The sequence below is a fragment of the Leptodactylus fuscus genome, chromosome 1 (assembly GCF_031893055.1).
Source record: "Leptodactylus fuscus isolate aLepFus1 chromosome 1, aLepFus1.hap2, whole genome shotgun sequence".
Lineage (NCBI taxonomy): Eukaryota > Metazoa > Chordata > Amphibia > Anura > Leptodactylidae > Leptodactylus > Leptodactylus fuscus.
This window is the reverse complement of record NC_134265.1, coordinates 352,904,528-352,922,593: the sequence shown is the minus strand read 5'-3', so window position 1 is coordinate 352,922,593 and position 18,066 is coordinate 352,904,528. Positions and strand designations below refer to the sequence as shown.

The following is an 18,066-nucleotide window of genomic DNA, read 5'->3' as shown; positions in this document are numbered from 1 at the left end:
AATCCCATTGACTTGCATTGGGATCGGGATCGGGTTCGAATGAAAAATGATCGGAAATCGGATTTCAAAATCAATCCTGAAAAGCCAAGATTGGCTCAAACCTAGTTGGAAGACGTGGTGGCCTTATCTACATAATTCACATATTCAGACAATGACAAAAATGATAAGACTTCATGAGGGTTCACTTACTTTCCTGGATGTGTGCAGCAATACACAGCCATGGCTCTCGTTTTCTGCTGGAGCAAAACAAAGGTAAGTTAGAACGATGAACTGCTATCCACCTGAAAACCATCTCACATGTGAAAATAGAATGGGCTGCTACCGGGAAACCGTCAACAAGTAGGACAAACTGATACTGATAGATCCTGACTATGGTCAAAATAGCATTAACCCCTTGTCTCAAAAACATATTAATTCATGATTTCCCAACATGTGCGAGACCTTCAGGCCCATAGATCTGTCAATGGCAGCTTGCTGACTGTCTCCCATTGGCAGGGAGTATTTCTATACATGTGTAGTGCCCCCAGTGGCCACAGCAGGTGTCGCACCTTATGAGACAGCACAGACTGCACACCCTTACTACAATATTATGGAATCCCATGAGATAGGGTAAAAGGGGGCCGGGACTGTACCCGACAGAGGTAAACCCCAGATATACCAGGATACATACGATAGGGTGATGACCAATATGGCTGCCCTCAGTCTCTCAGAGACTCCTGATAAAATCTGCCTAGTATCAAGTCATATCTCCATACTGTATGGGTGCTAAATAGAGAGATTTACTCCAGCCAGGTTGTGATCCAGCTTTCCCAGGACCAGATATACCCGATGCCTCAGTGACTTCCATTCTTATCTGGAGACTTGCATGTGTCCTTTCATCTCTATTTCAGTACTCGTCCTCCATGCAGCCATTAATAGGAAGGCTATAGGACAGCCAGCGTGCCGCCGCAGCCGCCACCGCCGGGCCCAGAGAATTGGTGTTATCAGACAGGAAGCCATAGTGAGCGAGACCCTCGTGCGGGCTTCAAAGTTATGAGAGGTGAGGCCGCTCGGGGCATTGTGTAGATCTGTCACAAACAAGAGGCGGCATTCATGTGAGGAAGCGAGACCCCATTGTGTGCTCCGGACAGCTCCAGACCTCCTGCCGCTACTCAATGGTCGCCCTGGGATTTATCAGACTCCTCTGTCCCCAGTATATGTATATACAGTATATACCTACAGCCAGAGCACTGCAGCTCTACCTACTGACCCCCAATATATACTCAACATGCCGTATACATGTATATACTGACAGGAGGCCGCTATTGTGTATGGACTATAAAGGGACATGTATCTTGTATGGACTATAAGGGGACATGTATCCGCCATGATGTAATGAGGGGGGGGGGGATATCTAATCTACTACAACAGGGCAAACTATGGGGGACCATCGAGATGTCCCAGTTTCAAAGTGGGAACGAACAGAACAGCGAAGGGCAACATAAGTACCCCCGGCAATCTCCATTAATACTGCAGGCCTCATGGACGGGATATACAACAGGACAAGGAGTAACATAAACCACCAAATCTCACATGATAAACTCCCTGGTGGTCTAGGGGTGGGAGGATGGAGTTAGTATTACATTCGCAAGTGGTATAGGGAAGAGAAAGGGGTTAGTTATAATTCCCTGGTGGTTTAGGACAGAAACTGAGTTCATTTACATTCTGGTGGTCTAGGAAAATGAAAGGGTTAGAGGTCAATTCCTTGGTGGCCAAAGGCAGTTATGGGGATAATTTTATTTATTTATTTCATGGTGGTCCATGGTAGCAAAAGTAGTTACTTCACCATCCCTGGTGGTCTACAGTAGAGAAATAGACATTAGTATCCCTGGTGGTCAAGGGCATCGAAGTAGCAGTGATTGCTATCCCTGGTGGCCTAGGGAAGTGAAGTGGTCACTTTTGCTATCTCTGCTGGTTGCAGGAAGTAAAGTAGCCGTTTCTTACTATATCTGGTGGTCTAGGACAGTGAAGGAGTCACTTTTGCTATCCCAGGTGGCCTAGGGCAGTGAAGTGGTCACTTTTTCTATCCCTGGTGGCCTAGGGCAGTGAAGTGGTCACTTTTTCTATCCCTGGTGGCCAGGGGCAGTGAAGTAGTCACTTTTGCTATCTCTGCTGGTTGCAGGAAGTAAAGTAGCCGTTTCTTACTATATCTGGTGGTCTAGGACAGTGAAGGAGTCACTGGGAAGGGGAGTGGGGGAGCATATAAGGAGGAATAGTTGTCTGCTTAGCTAGTGTTCATCCAACAGCTATGCAAGGTGTATGGCTACCTTAAAGGGCTCCCTATATATTAATATGGACAGACTATCCTTTTGACCTATCCAAGTCAGATTATTGGGGATCCAATACCCAGAACTCCCACCGATCAGCTGCTGTGGCTGACAAATCCACAGGGTGTATGGAGCCAGAAGCAAACAGCCCCATGCACTGTGTAGTGGCCATGCCTGGTACTGCTGCTCAGCTTCCATTCAAATGAACTGTGTACAGAGTCATTAGCTTCCAACTACCCCTACTATGCGGATCTCAGCTGATCAGTGGGGGTGCTGGGCACACATTTGAGAATATACCCTTTAAATCAGTTATGTTGTCAGCCCCAGAGGTAGCACAGTAGTGCGCAGGAACCAACTGGACCAGCCAAACATCTGCTAGCCTGGGAATGCTTCCACCCTCTTTAGGAGGGCGCCCTCCTGTGTAGAGGAAGAGGAATAACCACACATAGCTTATAGCAGTAGTCACTAGTAGTCCAGGTCTATTCTGCAGCTTCTTGTGCTGCAGTAACCACAGACCGCCAGCGACTAGTTATGGGCCAAGGACATTTACATTTGGCACTCTTCTTCCAGCACTTGGGGACCCTTTAAGATGTCTTCTTGGCACCACTTGGTTGCAGACGAGCGGGGGTCTGCGGGCACACATTCAGACACTTTCCTATAAAATTAATGAGCTGTACCGTGCCATTCTGCAGCGCTCGCCCGCTGCCCTGGCACATGGTGGAGCTAGGATTTGATGAAGGGGCTGAATACTTGAGATACGAGCAGGCAGGGAGACAATATCTAAGTCTGTGCCTGCACGCGCGCCTTCCATCTGGCACTGCCCCGGATCACAGAGAAAATACTGCATTATTTATACTGGTGAGAAGTGCCAGCGGTAAACACAAGAAAACACCAACAAGCTGCGTCTGGAAGGAGGAATCACTGAGGAAGGCAATAAGAGGAGGGAGAGATAGGGGGCGCTGTGTGAGCCGGAGGGACTATGGGGGGGGGGGGGCACTATACAAATGGCTCTGATATTTACCACAATGCAGGATATAACTCAGGATCAGTAATGTATGTACACAGTGACTGCACCAGCAGAATAGTGAGCACAGCTCTGGAGTATAATACAGGATAAGTAATGTAATGTATGTACACAGTGACTGTGCCAGCAGAATAGTGAGCGCAGCTCTGGAGTATAATACAGGATAAGTAATGTAATGTATGTACACAGTGACTGTACCAGCAGAATAGTGAGCGCAGCTCTGGAGTATAATACAGGATAAGTAATGTAATGTATGTACACAGTGACTGTACCAGCAGAATAGTGAGCGCAGCTCTGGAGTATAATACAGGATAAGTAATGTAATGTATGTACACAGTGACTGTATCAGCAGAATAGTGAGCGCAGCTCTGGAGTATAATACAGGATAAGTAATGTAATGTATGTACACAGTGACTGTACCAGCAGAATAGTGAGCGCAGCTCTGGAGTATAATACAGGATAAGTAATGTAATGTATGTATACAGTGACTGTACCAGCAGAATACTGAGTGCAGCTCTGGAGTATAATACAGGATAAGTAATGTAATGTATGTACACAGTGACTGTACCAGCAGAATAGTGAGCGCAGCTCTGGAGTATAATACAGGATAAGTAATGTAATGTGTATAAGCAGTGACTGTACATTCCCGGCCATGGCTGTACATCAAGGTTTTTGATGACTTTCATTATACAGGAATAATCCGTACCTTTTCCATCTTCAGCTTCAGAATTATAAGTGAGATAAGGATACACTGCCTCCGCTCCCAGTACCGAGGCTCTAGATGTTCTTTGCATTATTAGACCTGTTATTCCTTCCTTAGCTGTACAGTGGGTACAACCTGAGGACATTACCAGGGACTGAATCTGATTGGTAAATCCATCTAACACACGGCTGGACGGTGTATAAAAGTAGAAGGGTTTTTGGTTTGATTTTAAGTTTTGGTATGAGGGTAGCTTAAAGGGAATGTTGTGCGATGGCTGATAACAGAGAATAGGAGTTCTGCACACAGGAGCACCCACCTGTCGTATTCTGTGGTCCTTCTAGATTGACATTCACAAAGAAGCGGATACTCTCCCCCGACACAATGGAGGAATGGACTGTATCAAACAGCTCCTCTCCTCCTCCGCCTTCTTCCTCTTTGTTATCGCAGCCATCATCGGTGTCGCACTTAAGGTAACCTGCAAATAAAGATAAGACGTATGAGAGGAATCCTGGAGGAGGTAGATGAGGATTTCCAGTCCTGAGTGGCACACGTCTGATCTGGGGGTCTAAATGACATTGTAAAGGTTGTATGAATTCTAGGGTCAGGTTTGGAGTAGAAATTAATTTTTGGACTCTGGTCTGGGGTCTGAATTCATTTCAGAGGGTCTCATTTTTTGGAGGCTGGTCTTCAGTTTGCATAATTTTGGAGGTCTGGGGACTTGTCTTTGTGGTGCGGTCTAGTTTTTCCAATGACAAGGGGTAGAATTACCACCTCTACATGTATAGGTTCCATACAGTCCAAGTTACAATGTTACACATTACGATACAATATATAGCACACATTCCTAGATCATTACTATACATTATGTGGTGTAATTTTATAGACACAATTTCATTTCATAATGAAAATATCCTACATTCAAATACAGGTTATTAAAATATAATAAATTCACTAAATATTTTAGATGTGCAGCACATTACAGGACCGAAAGGTTTAGTTCGTAGCAGGAAACCGGATTTAATGAAGCGGGTAATAATCCACGTTCTCTGCCATTAATGGCCAAAACATACAAAGAGACGGTGAAACAAAACAGGTATACCTCACAGAACACTGCGGCCATTGTGAAATGCCCCCAAGGGTACAAGAGTGCGAGTATGTAAGGGTACGTGTGTGCGCGCGATCCGTCACTGGTGCTGCCCACCTGGTATATACGGAGGAACCACAGACAAAACCCGCAGTGTCCTGGTGTGACGCAACGCCCGCCTTGTACACAAAGACACTTAGTAAATCAATTGTTTCTTCACTTCATATCATATCTAGATGTGGACGGCGGCCAAAAGAGAAATACCAACTGTACGGGAAACTTTAACCCGTGTGTGTGTGTGTGTGTGTGTGTGTGTGTGTGTGTGTGTGTGTGTGTGTGTGTGTGTGGCCTAACCCCCGACGGTTAGTTAACCAGTTCCAGACTGTGTGGGGACCACTAAGGGATATTCTACTGTGTTGGGACCACTAAGGGATATTATACTGTATGGGGACCACTAAGGGATATTATACTGTGTGGGGACCACTAAGGGATATTATACTGTGTGGGGACCACTAAGGGATATTATACTGTGTGGGGACCACTAAGGGATATTATACTGTGTGGGGGGACCACTAAGGGATATTATACTGTGTGGGGGGACCACTAAGGGATATTATACTGTGTGGGGACCACTAAGGGATATTATACTGTGTGAGGGGACCACTAAGGGATATTATACTGTATGGGGACCACTAAGGGATATTATACTGTGTGGGGACCACTAAGGGATATTATACTGTATGGGGACCACTAAGGGATATTATACTGTATGGGGACCACTAAGGGATATTATACTGTATGGGGACCACTAAGGGATATTATACTGTGTGGGGACCACTAAGGGATATTATACTGTGAGGGGACCACTATGAAAGCATTATTCTTTGTGGAGTTGGTAGTTTATATGTGTGTGTGGGTGGGGCACTAAAGGGGACATGGGTGTAGGCACCAACAGGACCATTGGGGAGGCCTCCAAGGGGACATTATAGTGCAAGGGGGCAATATATTGTATTTGAAAAACTAAGGGTGAATTATACCGCGTGGAGACAACCCAAGGAGACCTTATACTGTGTAAGAGCACTATGGGTACATTATACTTTATGGAGGCACCAAGGAGGTATTAAAGCATGTGAAGACCACAAAGGAGGCATGTGGTTGGCATTATACTATGTGGGGTAACTGAGGAGGCTTCAACAGTGTATGTTACACATAGGGGGCACTATTACTGTATGAGATTAGGGGAGTGTCTTACCTTTCACCTGACGGCAGACATAGGTCAGTGGACCTTTACTAGAAGTAGATAGAGTACCTTTGATATATACAATAAGTTTAGAACTGTTGTGACCGCCCCTTTAATCAGATTTTTCTGCCCAACATTAATATTAACCATATAAGGTTTTATAATCTTAAAGCATTAATAACGCTAGGAATCTGTCCTGTCCTATTTATGGACAGATCCTCCCTAATCTCGCTCCCCCGCCCCCTCTTTCAGGCTGCCGTCATCTCCCTCCAGAATCCCCATTATCTCCCATTCAATCTCATCCTCATTAATGACCCCATAATGAAATTTTGTGATCATCCTGTGGCCTTGCCGCTTACATTCATTAAAGAGAGATCTTCACTGTAAATCATATTCAGCGACGAGACCCTTATTTGCAAACTACGGCGTCTAATGAACGCAGCCATCAAAGGAGCTGCCGGGGCGCAATTAATGTAAATAGCACAGCAAGTGGGCCAAATATGGCCTAAAACATGGTTAAAAAACGGCAGATGCCGGCGCTTTGAAGGTGCTCAGGAAATAAAAGTCACAGCGTAGGAGGAATTCCCAGCTGTAAGTTCAGCGAACGAAAGCACTGGCAAATTCTGCTCGGAAAAATACATAAATTTAAATATATTTTTAAGGCAATTTAATATTGTATTATTTTATTAATAATAGGCCTGGCATGATCAGCTGTGATCACCACCTGTGTCCAGCTGTACATTTCTCCTGCAGCGGCCACTGCTGGGCAACTGTGGTACTGCAAACCGGATATTCCTCCTTGCTGTTCACTCACTGTTACTAGGGCAAGACCGCATATAGAAACTAGCAGGCTAAAAATGGGAATACAGTAAGGACTCTCCTCACAGTTTCTACAAATTTACACACAACTTTCACTGACCGTAAACTGCACAGAGAGCAGACTGCAGTGAGTATAAGGAGAGTCCACCTACTTCTGGCTAGATGGGAGGTCAGTCAGTAGTCAGCTCAATGTGCTCAGATTTCTCAGTAGTCTTTTTAGCTGCATCATAACCAGGATTTGAAGTTTAGTGTCCCCTCCTATATTATGGTCCCTTGGGCCAGTCTCACCTATTTGTTTTCTATTTTACAGTTACTCCCGGCAGAATTACACATACATAAAACAGTAATCATACAAATGGATGGGGCAGACTGCTCTGTTTGCATAATCCTTCTATTCCAAGGGAGGTAATTTGCTGTTGGACATGTTTGGCAGCTACCGGTTTTGTTTGGACAGTCTAGGGCTTGTTTGGCCGACAGCTGTTCATCCTGACCTCCCCATACACATGCACACTAGGCCAAGCATAAATGGGGAAAAAAAGCAAAGGAGCAATTACCAGACATCTCTTTTACAATGTTGGAAAGCTCGCACACGGTAGTGGCATGGTGGTGCCGTGAACCACCAACATCACGGGTTCAATTACTGACCAAGGAAATATCCTTATTGAGTTTGCACGTTGTCACCCTGGCCAAGTGTGTTTCCTGAGGACACTGGTATCTTCCCACGCTCCGGCTGCACACTGGTATGTAAGCTGGTAGACTCTATCAGAAACCAATAAGCATTAACCTAATATTGTATAAATGATAGGATAATATAATTACAGGGGACTGACACTATGGGTTATTTTTTCTTATTGCTAGACCTCAAGAGGAACAGGTTGTCCTCCAGGGGCGAGACTTATAGCCAGACATCCACCCAAAATTCTTAGAACACCGTGTATCAAACAGATCACTGTCATAGCTACGTACAAAGACTTCTTTCCAAATCTCTGGAGATGACTGGCGGTGGCTTTACACTACACCCTGGCATTGTGAAAAATTCTTACTTGTTTGGCCGTGATCCAGGAGGCTGCTCAAGTACTGTAAAGCCACCACCAGTTGTCTCCAGAGCACTAGTCCCCATGGAACAAATCTGAGCCTAAAAAAATGAGTTTCAATGGCCAAAGAAAAAAAAAACCGAGCACAATAGGAGGCGTCTCTACAAGTATTGTGTTTACTGGTGCTGAGATTTGTTCCATTGGAAACAGTGCTCCTGAATCAACTGGTGGTGGCTTTACGCTACATATGTAGCCGCCTCCTGGCATTGGGCACCACTTTTGTGTTTACGGTTTGGCCATATAAACTCATGTTTCTTGTGTGAAGATTTGTTCTCCGGAGGCAACGGATGGTGCTTTTGTTCTCCGGAGGCATTGTGCACAAGTCTTGTGTTTAGTTGCTTATGCTGAGATTAGTTCCATAGGGAGCAGTGCTCCAGAGCCAACTGGTGGTGGCTTTATGCTACTTGTGCAGATGCCTGGCATTGTGCACAAGTTTTGTTCGACCATAGAAACGCTCTTATTTCTCGTGCTGAGACTTCTTCCATAGAGAGTACATTGGCTTGTTATGTAATGTTTACCATGGAACAAAGAAATAATAAGCAGACTGTGTGCTTTCTCCAGGGCGCAGCTGGCGGCAGGCAGTAAGGTTGCGGCGCTGTCACCTGCAGAAGACATTGTTCCCGACCGCTCTGGACATTGCTGCACTTGGGAAAAGCTATTGAGGAATTTATGGAATGAGAATAGAAAGAGCACAAACAGCTGTAATGCTGATAACATGCCTCCAGAACCGTGCGGCTTGTCAGGACCATTAATAAAGCACAACATCTCATTTCGGGTTTGTTCTCGTGGCCGTCTGCTCGGTTAGGGCTTATGATGTATGATACTAAAGGGCTGCTCTGCACCGCGTCTGCAAAACCAAGACACAACACAAACAGAAGTATCAGCCGACTAATACACTCCCGAGAGTAGTCCGCCATAGCTCAGTCAGCGGCCATCTCTACCGCTACCCCATAAAGATGCACTCTCGGCTCAGTCCGAAGAGGATAACCAAAATTAGAGGGATCGTCAGGTACTTAGAGCCGCTATCGTAACATGGCAAAACTCCACTAACTCACAATCTAATAGACTTTCTTCCAGGTTTGGCTCAGTTGTCATGTGCACCACAAAAGCCTGTCGAAACCAATGGTATACACCCATCCAAAACCATACACCCAGAAAACTAGATCAATCCAACACGTAACCTGTAGGATTCTGATACCTCCATAGTGGCAATGGAGTGAGCCAGATGCCTTGGTGGCTACCAGTGTTGAACTGCTGCAATGAGGTGGCAAAAATCTATATCTGACCAAGGGCCACATTGTACATAGGCGATCTTGAGGTTATGACCCACACCTACTCCATTGGTCATTGAAATTGGCCCCCACTAAAAGGAAAAATCATCCAAAGCCAACAATTTCCGAAGAGCTATCCAACCATCTTATGACAGATGATGATCCCCTCTGATGTACCGTCAGCCAAACCAAAAATGTCCATCTATGGAGGAGATGTTGGGCAACAGTTTTCAAGGTGTATGGCCAGCTATAGTGTTGGGTCCATGTTGAGATTGAAAGACCAGCCTGAGACTCCGCTTGGGACTTGGCTGATGACATCAAGAAATACGATGAGGTCCTGATGTCTTATGGAGGTCCAATTTGAAGCAGAACTGTGTTCTTGAAGCAACTCAACAACGGTACATATATAATAGAGTGGCTAAATGGCCATGGAAGACTCGGCTTGCCCATCCTCTTATAGAAACTGAGAGCAAAGGACTCTTTACATAAGTAACCCAACCTCATCAACCCTATGGGTATGGGAAGCCAGTGAGAAATTTCTGGGTTCAACTATACCAAGATGAGCAGGTGTGAGGAGACCAGGACTCGACTGGAGTTACTTGGGACCACCAGATATATTGATTCTGGTGGCCCATACTCCCTAGGAAAAAAAGACCATAAGACCTTATAAATGTAGGTGCCTTCTGGTTGGACGATTACTGTGGTAAGGCTTGGGCCTACCATTTGTACTCTGGATATGACCCAACACCAGCAGGAAAGTGTAAAAAAAAAGTTATATGAAATATTTCCCATCCTGGCCCTTTAACAACCACCATACCATGAGAAGATACAGGGGATAAATCAGGAGAAGTCTATTACTAAGAATAGAGAGGAGACACCAAGGTGGCCGCACCTGTTTGTACAAGCACATGTACTACATAGCGCAGGGCTGCTGTTGTTGTTTTTGTCTGCAGCAGGGCATGAGCCAAGTTTTAAGGCAACCGCACCCACGTGCAACCCAAAGCTTAAATAGTCTTACACAGCAATTAATTACGGAAATGCCCTTTGCTCCATTTAATAATCTTCAAATCGAGACGGCGTCTTAAAAGCTATGCACATAGCCTGAGGCTTCCCGAGCGATGAGACGCTGGTGCAAGAATTTATAGGGAAATACCCAGAATGCAAAGGAAGATGCTGTCTTATAAGACTGAACGACAGGACATTGGCATCAGGCCACAGAGTAGCGATGACGTCACTGTCAGATTATAATCTTCGCCATATTAATCCGATCATTACGAACAATTGATTTTCTGCGTCACGCCTAGGTAGAAATTTGGGGCAGGTTAATGAAAGTAAATCGGGAGATCAGTGTTCAGTTTGTGGTCCACATTGATACACAAGTCCCGCTACGGGATCTGCAGCCACAACTATTCTGTGTGTTCTGTACATGGAGCGCTGTTAGTAGATTACTATATTAGTGACGCCTTGACTTAATCCTAGAAGGGTCACTTACATCTAAGAAAACACATCTAATGGAGCCGCACAAATCCAATTTCCTTGTGTATAATGCGCCTCATGAGATGGGCGGTCGTGGGCTTTCATCTCCGCTCATTTGATGGATCTGGTGAAAGTCACTGCATTTATTTAGAACTAGCATCTGCCCGCGACTTCATCTGCGGGTTGGTGTTGGCGCTTATATTTAGCCAATTGCTGTTGTGGATGATCCGCCTACTCCCGTGTCTCGGCTCTGCTACATGGCAGCATATGCGCAGCATACTCAGTTGTATGTACGCGTTTACATATGGAGAGCGTACTCAGCTGTGCTACAGCGCTGCCTAAGCTCTGCTACATCGGGCCATTTGGATTATAGGGGTGTTCTTATGTCAGTGTGTGAGCAGCTTCTGTGTTACAAAGGGCTGAATGGATGTTGCTGAAATATGCCAGAATTCGATCAGCCTGCTCCCGCGTCTCGGCTCTGCTACAATCGCTGCATATGCATAGAACACCCAGCTGTATGTACATGTTTGCATATGGAGAGCCTACAGAGGTGTGCTACAGCGCTGCGTAAGCTCTGCTACATCAGGCAATTGTGATTACACGGGTTTTGTTATGTGACTGTGTGAGCAGCTTCTGTGTTACAAAGGGCTGAATGGATGTTGCTGAAATGTGCCAAAGTTCTCCCCCCATCAGAGGCAGAACAACACATTCCCCGTCATACTCACTGAAACTCTACACCCGATATAGTCCTCTTGCCCACACACATTCTGCATGTTCTGTAGTCTCCTGATCTTCCATGAGACTCCATTTTCATCAGCTTTCACAATGTTCAGCTTCATCCTATATAGCTCCGCCCAAAAAATAGTGTGTAGCTCCGCCCACTGCCTAGCATGTTCCTATCCTAGAATGGCTCAAGGACCTGTGATGATGTCATCACAGGTCCTTTAGAGTTGTGTGAACCTAAATTCCTTCACTGCGGTCGTGTAGTGATGTCATTTACCGGGATAAAAAGTAGCCTATGTTTTAATCGGGGTTCCTATCTATGTATGTGGCAAATTTCATGCAAATCCGTTCAGCCGTTTTTGCGTGATTGAGGAACAAACATCCAGATGCACAAACATCCAAACCCACAAACTTTCCCATTTATAATAGTAGTAGGATTAGTAGGATTAGTGCAATAGTAAAAAAGACTAAGAGCAATTCAGATACTTCCCATAAGCCTTTCTTTTCTGGAGGACTTCATTGTCGCCCCATGCCCAAAGTTACACAAGGTCTAACAAAACTGGGAAACGAAACAAAATCACAAAACACAGAGTCGTCTTTATCCAGACTAGGCACACTACCAGGCAACGGCACAGAAACCTATACTCTAGTCACATCCAAAGCTGCTTGTAGAATACAATTTTTCACTTAAATGGATTGCTAGATTTTACTTTCTCTAAACCACGTGGTGAAATCGGTCACTTCTGTTATTTTCTGATTGTCGTTTTTCTTGTTATATTTTATTTTCTGTACATGATTACGGGGGCGGCCATCTTTCCCGAGCTTCTCCTCTGCACTGTTAATAGCATTTGGCAATATGTTTTAGCGCAATCTCATGGCCATAGACAGCGATAGACTGAAGCCGACTCATTGAGGCCTATTAAAGAGAGGCCCCAATGCTGCAAGAGAACTCTCCAGCGCTGCCTCCATCTTCAGGAACGGCCTCTCTGCGCTTCTTCTTCTGGAGCTGGATTCAAACTTCTACGCATGCGCATTCGGCTCTGCCATTGGGACTCTGGCAGAGCTGACTGTACTTGTACGCGACCATTTTTTTGTGGCCGCTTACCCCAGCTTACTGTGTAAGCGGCCACAAGAAAAACGGCTACTTACACCAGGCAGGCATGCGCAGCCGGCTCTGCTCGAGGCCCGACGGCAGAGCCGACTGCGCATGCGTAGAAGTTTAAACCCAGCTCTGGAAGAAGACACGCAGATAGGCCATTCCTGAAGAAGATGGAGGCAGTGCTGGAGAGTTCTTTCACAGCATTGGGGATGCCTCCTGTGCTGTTTGAGTGCTGGGACCGCCCCCAGTGCTGCGAGAGAACTCATTTGCATACCGATGAAAACCGGAATTTCTACCGAACGGCGGCGCAGAGAAGACATCTAAAGGTAGGAGAAGAATAGCCTTTCTTAAGGCTATTACAATGTGTGATTGACAAAAAAATAAATAAATAAAAATGTGATTTTAATGATAGAATCCCTTTAAAATATATTTAAGACAAAAACTTGATTTAAAAAAAAATTTTTGGTGATACATTTCAGGCTGAAAAGCAGTAAATCCTCCTGCTAGATCAGGGTCTGCCAGTAAAGAACAGCGGCAGCAGCTCTTGATGTGACTAGAGTAATACAGGATTAAAGTAGAATTTGCAATGGACTAAAGACTCACCAGTCTCTTCAAAGAAGTATCCATTCCTGGACATCGCTGCCGGAGGACTCTCTGCGGAAATAAGGAGAAACGAAGCATTAACAAGAGTTCAGCTCTAGATATATATATATATATATATATATATATATATATATATATATATATATATATATATATATATAACAGGTGGACGCTGACAACCGTCTTCAGATAGACCCCCGACCCCAGCATGGTGAGCAGAGAAATACAACATATGAGGCGGTGTGGTTTCAGGAACAGACCTCTACCGAACATAACGTTTGACATTTCCGTAGATTCATGAGACTATAGTAACACGTACATGAGAGTTGTAACAGACTAAGGGGCCATTATTTGCTCCTGGACAGCGAGAAGGAGGTGGGAAATATCTACGTCCATTGGGTAACTAGCTCGTGAAAGTTGTCAAGAACCGGTCTACATAGAAGAGAACATCCAACGCCACATCCATCACCAACTCATGGACCATGAGAGCTTATACTAGTCACTACCACCAGCACCAACTCATACGACATACCAGTCACCCGATTTCACAATGTGGTAGTAATAAGGCACGTATACACAACTTACGGGTGTGGTAATAGGGTGTCCCATTGTCATATCTCGTAATGGAGAGACCAACACCAAGTACACAATGGCGTAGTATTCTAAAGCGTCATATCGAGAACACTGACCTGGAGTCGCCAATGTACATGGGCACATCTGGCATCCTTGGTGGCCAAGACACAAGACAAGTATAGAAACGTATCATTCCAAGAATATTCCCTCATCTGTAAGGATAGTATCCAAAAGTACTGATTTACAACCCTTTGGGCCACCGGTTCCCATCTCCGCTCCATGGCTGACTCAAGGTACAACCCAGAACCTACACAAGTGCCAGTGCGGCGACGAGGTCTGACAACAACAAGAGACCGGCCAGTTCTGACACGTGCCTCACTCCAATGACCGGCCCCGAGAAACACCAGGCAAGATTTCACAAAAGCGCTCTTCACGTCCAACAACCTCACCACAAGCCGCTCGCTGGGAAGCCAAAATAAGCAAACCCACGGAGTTATAGGCGAAAATAGAAAGTAACCCTTTAATGGCTCTTAGGAAACCTAAGCAAAGGCGTCGTAGGAAAAAATATGGCCACCACTCGAGCTACAAATAACCAGCCGGGTACTGGAGGAGGTCGTAACTAGACCTTACCAAGAACTGTGACATCATAGACCTGTACCTGAAGCGATGACATCACCTGTGCCCATCTATCCATTTAGAAGGAAGTTACGACATCACAGCCAAGTTTTGTGAAAAATCTATATTTGACTAAGAGATCGTTCTCCGTGAGATTTTGACTCCACTTCTAAATAAAATGATTCACTATTTTTAATGATATCATAGAATTATTAATATTATGTAATTACTTAGGTCTCAGGTTTTTTGCATATTTTACTTTCAAAGGAACCAATCTGTAGATTTCTAATGAATTATAGGATCTTTATCGCTTCTGACTAACCCTGGCCGTCGGCCATTTATGAAGGAGTAGAGTCTGAGTCAGGTTGTGGAAAAAGCGAGGATTCGCGGCTCGGTGCCTTGGCTTGCCGACTAGTTCTGTTCATTTCCTAGAAGCTCTACAAAAAAAAAAAAAAAGTTGTGACCTCATCGACAGACTCCTGACCATGTACTAGAAAGCTATGACATCACCTGTGCTCAGCTGTCCATTAAGTAGTAAAATATGACATCACGAGTAACGGTTCACTTACCAGTTATCCTATGGTGGGTTCGGAACGGGGGCCACCGCGGGGGTTGGGGGAAAACCCTGAGGAAGGTATGTGTGCCGCCACGGGAAAGGAAGCTCGGCAGGGAGAGGGGGGAAGTTGGAGTTGGGTGTTGAGACCGAGGGGGGACGGGTGTTGCCACGGGAGGGGGGCCCGGTGGTGGGTGCGGGTGCTGCCGCTCGGTTCGGCGGGAGGGGGGGTGGCCTAGGGCTGGCATCAGTTGCCTACATCTGCACGGCTCAACGTCAACGCGGACGAAGTCGCAGGCAGATGATAGTGACATCATAATCCTACAAAACTATGACATCACAAGCACGCAACTGTACATTCACAATAGACACCCTCCTGTTCAGTCAATAAAAGGAATCCGCATCAAAATCCAGCAGCCCCCCATTGAAATCAATGGAAACCCGTCATTTCTTTTTTCCGCAAGCGGTTTGTCACTGCTCCCGGAAAAAAGAAGCGAGCTGCCCTTTCTTCAGGCGGATTCCACGACTGATTCAGCCACGGCGTGCGCCTTGCGACACCACCCTCGAACTAGGCCCATTCATTTGGGTATGGCGGATTTTGGCACCAAGAGTCACGCGGGAGCTGCGTCACTCTCTGGTCAAAACCCGCCTGCCACGACTGTCGCGGCTTCTCCCTCCGGAGTAGGCTGAAATGAATGGGCTGACACCGGAGGTTGCTGCCGCGAGGCAGACGCCTGAAGAAAGGGAACCTCGCTTCTTTTTTCATGCCGCTCACGGAAAAAAGTAGCCTGGCGGTCTCCATAGACCACCATTGTGAGGGGGCGGATTATGACGTGGATTACACGCCATAATGATGTGTACTCTGTGTGCTCTGTGCTCATTCACAAGGAGGTGATGACATCATCAGAGACCAGCATCATTGGTACAACTAGAAAGTTACATCATTGAACTTCTAGCCAATAACTAGTAAGCTATGACATCACAGACAATTACTCCTTCACATGGGATGACATCACCTAACATTCAGTAGAACGCTATGACATCATACTCCGACTCTATAATGCCATAAAGACTACAACTGCAGACAACGACGAGGAGAATGAATATGCTATATACACGAGATGGTATATGGCGGGGTTATTAGATGAGATATCTAATGAATGGAAATGAAATCGCAAATCCTCAAACATCAGCAAAAGTCCGGGCACAATTACAGCTAAATATCAGAAACCCAAGAAGATCCGAGTCTCCGTTAATGGCAGTTCTGATGAGGAGCCAGTTCTCTGACTCAACAAATCTGACAAAAAAAAAAAAAAAGCCCCCTCCCTCCGTGATCGTCTACTAGGGACATAAAGTGAGGCCTGTACACGGGGGCCAATAAGAAAATTCAATGTGGCAATCCATTATACCGGTTATCACCAACAACAAGGAATATACAAATCTGTTTCCCAAGATGAGCGAAAATCCCCAGTGGAGCGAAAAAGGCTTTTGTAAGTCTCCATATGCCTGTGAGGGTGATCGCTCCTTAAAGGGATTCTACCACTAAACCAACATTTTTTTCTATTTAACACGTTGGAATAGCCTTAAGAAAGGCTATTCGTCTCCTACCTTGCTCAGTCGCCTCCGGCCCGCCGTTCCGTAGCAATACCGTTTTTACCGGTATGTAAATGAGTTCTCTCGCAGAAATGGGGGCGGGCCCCAGCGCTCAAATGGCAATGGGGGCGTCCCCATTGCTGCCAGAGAACTGTCTCCAGCGACGCCTCCATCTTCAGCTGCAACCGCCTCTTCTGTCTTCCGTCTGGGTCAAACTGCAACGCCTGCGCAGTTGGCTCTGCCAGTGAGACACCAGCAGAGCTCCTGTATTGAAGTACAAGAGCAAGAGCGGCCTCCCATGTCGGCCGGCATGCGCAGATGGCTCTACTTGTGTCTCACTGGTAGAGCCAACTGTGCAGGTGTCTGAGTTGACCCAGACGGAAGACGACAAGAGAAGGGGAGGATGCAGCTAAAGATGGAGACAGTTCTCTGAGCGCTGGGATCCACCCCCATTGCTGCGAGAGAACTCATTTGCATACTGGTAAAAAACAGTATTTCCACAGAACAGCGGCCGGAGACGACTGAGCAAGGTAGGAGACAAATAGCCTTTCTTAAGGTTATTCCGACGTGATATGAAAAAATGTTGTTTAGTGGTAGAATCCCTTTAAGGAGTGATAATATCCCCACAACAAGAAATGGCAGATTAAACTTATCTTAAACTGGGAATCGAAGGAGAAAAATGTTTTTGGATTTTTTTTCCCTTTTTAACATTGGTGAGAGAGTGTCATGGTCCGGGAGCACATCTCCAGAAAACACTGGCTTGTCTTGAAGGAGATGCAGCCCAAGCAATGACTAGAGGAAAGAGCGAATGATTTGTAGGAGCTGGCGGCATTCCTGCCAAAGCGGACCTTGGACTGGGATAGATTTATTAAATTCATATGCTCGAAGGCTTGTAATAAAGCCACCAGCACACATTGAGTCCTGGATTACTGATCAGAGGCTGTGCCCCCCAAAAACAAAACAAAACGCACATTCTCCGGATGCTTCCAAGCTGGAAACACATGAAGTCCCGCAGGCGTTTAATTAGGGAGATGTAGTCAGAGGATATTCACTCGTGTACACCAAGATGCTGACAGTCTCCGTATGGCTGCTCAACGTCCCCAACAAGCCAGCGCCACTGGAGGCTACAGTCGTGCAATTCCTCGATCACCAGAGAAATCGGATGATAGAATATTACACGAGTACTTTATAGCCAACATCTTTGAACGTTCATGCCACCTAAAGACGACAAGAAGAAGGTGGTAGGTCCACCAAGGATCTCGTCAACATGTCCAGGTGTAAGGCCAAGAA

The 18,066-nt window shown here is 45.8% G+C and overlaps 1 protein-coding gene across 5 annotated transcripts in view; it reads right to left on the bottom strand.

Moving 5' to 3' along the window:
• SLC4A11 (solute carrier family 4 member 11) overlaps positions 1-13,489 on the bottom strand; it is a 46,953-nt gene extending 33,464 nt beyond the window's left edge. For 3 of the 5 annotated variants that reach the window (XM_075261779.1, XM_075261787.1, XM_075261788.1), the window contains exons 1-3: positions 13,443-13,489; positions 4,350-4,508; positions 190-236 (exon numbers count right to left, since the gene is read on the bottom strand). In XM_075261779.1, coding sequence (XP_075117880.1) covers positions 190-236; positions 4,350-4,508; positions 13,443-13,476 — 240 coding nt within the window. In that variant the 5' untranslated portion in view covers positions 13,477-13,489. The remainder of the gene's footprint in view (positions 1-189; positions 237-4,349; positions 4,509-13,442) is intronic. The other 2 variants (XM_075261786.1, XM_075261789.1) reach the window with 1 other exon arrangement.
• Positions 13,490-18,066: the final 4,577 nt, after the last annotated feature.